A 3,499-nucleotide genomic window follows, 5' to 3' on the forward strand; every position below is an offset into this window, starting at 1 on the left:
ATGATGATGTAATAGGTGAGGTTCACCCCATGACGTACCCATGATGCCGCCCTCTATGATGCCTATATAAGAGGCTTGTACTTTCTCTTTTCTAATGCATAATCAAGAATTCTTTTAGATTCTATAATTGTGCATCTTTACACACTTTGATTACATAACCCCCCCTCCCCCCAAAGGCACCCTCGCGCGCACACTATTCCTCCCTAATTTCTACAACTTCCCATCTAGAATAAATGCCAATCTAGAGATGACAGTCTTTTGAGACCAGGTAGATGTTAAATGATAATCCTCATCACAAATAAGACACAATTGCAGGCAAAATCCAAGACAGATTCAACCTTCACCACCATGCATTTTAATCAAGTGAAAGTAAAGCGTTGATGACCCTCATAAATTTGTTGAATTTATCAGTCCGCTTACATCTCAAACAAATACTTGCAAGCCCAACAGCATTGACATTCTACCACCCAAAAAGATCTTCAAACATTTGGTACCTACTCCAGTCAGCAAGTATTCAAAACAATCATGTTCACTGAAATCTCAGATTATGCACAGCCAATGCAGAATTCACGTCTCCAAGCTGAACTTCTCTTGATGCGTCCAAAGCCAAATTCTTGTTGCAAACTAGTTTGCATGTAGACATGCAACTCAGGCTCTCTATAGAAGATTGTAAAGATATGATGTGTAAAGGAAACCGGGAGTATCCAGCTCCATCTCTTGGTGTATGATCCCATGAACCACCAATCAAAAGTCTACAATTTTGGCTTTAGCATTTCCAAATGCCTTGCAGCAGCGGACACAAGTTCGGCATCAGGCAAGTTCGGGACCTAATGCATATGTATTCAAGCGAGCACCCTTCTGTATCTAAGCAGACTTTTCCTTTACCTTTTTCTCCTTTAACCTTAAGGCTGCTTTGACGGCATCAATGAAATGAAGCTATTGGAATATGCCCTCCTTGAACAGCAAAAGCGAGAAAGTTGTAAGAAAATCTAAAACTCAGCTGAACCAGGAGTCCTCGGAAAGGGGATAGCATCACGAATATTGTCAATGCCTGTGGAAAATTGCACCAGTCTCTCAAATCCCAGACCAAAACCTGCATGTGGCACTGCAAGGTAAAACCACATTCAGCTTATGCATAAAACAACCTTGCAATAACGGCCTAAAAACCAGTACTCATGGCCTCTGGCAACTTCAACTTTTTGCCTAATGAGTATTCCAAAAGTCATGCGCAGATTTATCAAGCGAAAATCCAGCCAGATTTGACCTTGCTTGGTGAGGCTGCTACAACAATCCTACCTATGCCATATCGACGTAGATCAAGATACCACCAATAGCTTGCTTTCTCCAATCCAAGCTCCTCTATTCGATTCTCCAAAACAACTAGCCGCTCCTCTCTTTGGCTTCCACCAATCAGTTCCCCGACCTTCAACCCCCCATATAATTGTCAAACAAACAGCTGCAATTCTATTTTAACACAGTCAAACATTTAGCATGTCCCGTACATACCCTTGGAACAAGAAGACCCATAGCAGCAACTGTCTTTCCATCATCATTTTGCCTCATGTAGAACGCCTTGATTTCCTGAGTAATTACAAACAACCTGAGTACTTACAAACAAGTTACGTAAATGGTAAAGACTTCATCTCATGGAGGATAGTAGTGTGAAAAAAAAACAGTAGACTGACCTTGGGATAGTCGGTTACAATAAGAGGCGTTCCTTTGAATACCTTCTCAGTTAGAGAGAGTCTCTCAACTATATCTTTTGTATATACTAGCACTTAGCTAGAAGGTCGACTTATTGACACATTTGCCTTCAAGTGGGAGACTTATTGACACATTTGCCTTCAAGTGGGAGATAGCGTTCATGCTCACTCTGTAAGTCACAACCCCACTTCACCTACACACACAACTACAAGCAATCATCAGAAGCATGTGCAAAATCATTTGACATCTGTCAACATCCTTTCCAAGATGTGGCAAGCTACATACTGGAAATTTGAAGTTGGTTTTGGCTTGAACAAGATACCACGGCGTCAGTGTATGTGATGTGTCTAAAATCTTTCTCGGCAACATCCGGCAAGTATACAAAAATGCTGAGGAGCTGATTCGCCTACACATTGCCTTCCTTTCTATTGACCAGTCAAACGACAAAACAGACACTAGGAGCCCATTCTTTACTAGACAAAACTGCCAGCCTCATATACTGATAATAAAGAACCAGAGACCTCATGGTAGCTGGTAACGTAGGAGCCAGCTAACGGTGAGGACAGAAGAGCCAACAGAACAAGAAAGAAGAGCCAAGACAAATAAGCTAAATATTAGAAACGTTAACAGCTAAGGAAAGGCAAAAAACTTGGTGAAGATTTGAGGATGTTACAAGAGATGACACAGGGTCTATAGTAAGACTCACAGCATAACCAAAAAGAGGCAAAAACACTATTGAAATCGAAAGCAGGTTGCCATTTTCTAAAATAATCACATACAATCATTCACAGCTCTGGCTTTTTAACGCGTAGTAAGTAGAACACTTCTACAGCATTTGGTCTAGAAATGACAGCTAAACTACTTTCAAAAGACTACCAGAAAACACTCTCTATCGACATTGTTTGACAGCTCTAAACGATTCTCGATAAGACAGCCTTTCAACCAGCTAGCTTTATGCAGAAACAAAGGCTTTTTCCAAACAATGCTACAAGAATTCCTCGTACAAACAATGGCAAGAAACACATACATTTAAGCGGGCAACGATCCCCTTTTCAATCCATTTGTCAAAAAACTGCATGTCCTCTTTACATTCTTCCAATATGTGGCGTACCTGCAGCAAAGAGTTATTGTTCAGGGGTTCAAAACTGGATTTTAACAAATGCACATGATGAAAGACCACTCCACTCTTAACAACCTTGATATACACATCAACTGCTAAAGCGTGTTTACGTCCTCAAAATTTAGTTTAAGAAATCTGTTTAATCACACACTCTCAGCAATGGCATAGATTGGAAAGAACTATGTTTCCAACTCTAAACCCATGTATCGAATTTCATATTGTTACAAGATGAGTCTGGTAGAAACATACAACCTCTTCATCGTTTTGCTGATTGCGGGGCATAAACAACGAGTCATCTGCGTAAGCCTGCCCAATAAAAGTATGACCCGATGGTAGTTGCAAACCATGAAGACGTTGCACAGAGGTCAAGTGATCAAGATACATCAACAAAGGATGAGAGGCAATTGCATACAGTAAAGCAGTAATAGGGCAACCTTGCCTAGCCGAACAACCAAGCGGCCATCATTCTGTCAATTCCTCGTCCAGGATTCCCGAAGACGTACTACAATCATACAAGAAATAAACCACATTGGCCAACTTAGCACCAAATCCTAGACATCTCATTGTGACAGCAATGAAGTCTCAGTGCACAGGGTCAAAGGCCTTTTCAATATCAACTTGCATGACCAGCACATCTTGTTGCGTATACTTAGCATACTCCATGCCAATCATAAG

The 3,499-nt window shown here is 41.0% G+C and overlaps 1 protein-coding gene across 1 annotated transcript; it reads right to left on the minus strand.

Moving 5' to 3' along the window:
* Window positions 1-595: 595 nt before the first annotated feature.
* LOC147454367 (asparagine--tRNA ligase, chloroplastic/mitochondrial-like) lies at window positions 596-2,631 on the minus strand. The gene is made up of 6 exons (XM_086517323.1): window positions 1,990-2,631; window positions 1,873-1,897; window positions 1,686-1,717; window positions 1,507-1,581; window positions 1,297-1,423; window positions 596-1,105 (listed from the first exon to the last, which is right to left on the minus strand). The coding sequence occupies exons 1-6, from the start codon at window positions 2,116-2,118 to the stop codon at window positions 990-992; spliced, it is 504 nt and encodes a 167-aa protein (XP_086373449.1). The 5' UTR covers window positions 2,119-2,631; the 3' UTR covers window positions 596-989.
* Window positions 2,632-3,499: the final 868 nt, after the last annotated feature.

Source organism: Adiantum capillus-veneris, chromosome 7, assembly GCF_014529385.1.
Source record: "Adiantum capillus-veneris isolate H3 chromosome 7, ASM1452938v2, whole genome shotgun sequence".
Classification (NCBI taxonomy): domain Eukaryota; kingdom Viridiplantae; phylum Streptophyta; class Polypodiopsida; order Polypodiales; family Pteridaceae; genus Adiantum; species Adiantum capillus-veneris.

Excerpts from the sequence above, each read along its gene's own strand:
- LOC147454367 (XM_086517323.1), bottom strand. The coding sequence starts at position 2,118 with ATGTGTAGGCGAATCAGCTCCTCAGCATTTTTGTATACTTGCCGGATG. Across the intron at positions 1,718-1,872 it reads GTGGGGTTGTGACTTACAGA|GAACGCCTCTTATTGTAACC; the intron begins GTGAGCATGAAC and ends AGGTATTCAAAG. Across the intron at positions 1,582-1,685 it reads TTGTAACCGACTATCCCAAG|GAAATCAAGGCGTTCTACAT; the intron begins GTCAGTCTACTG and ends GTAATTACTCAG.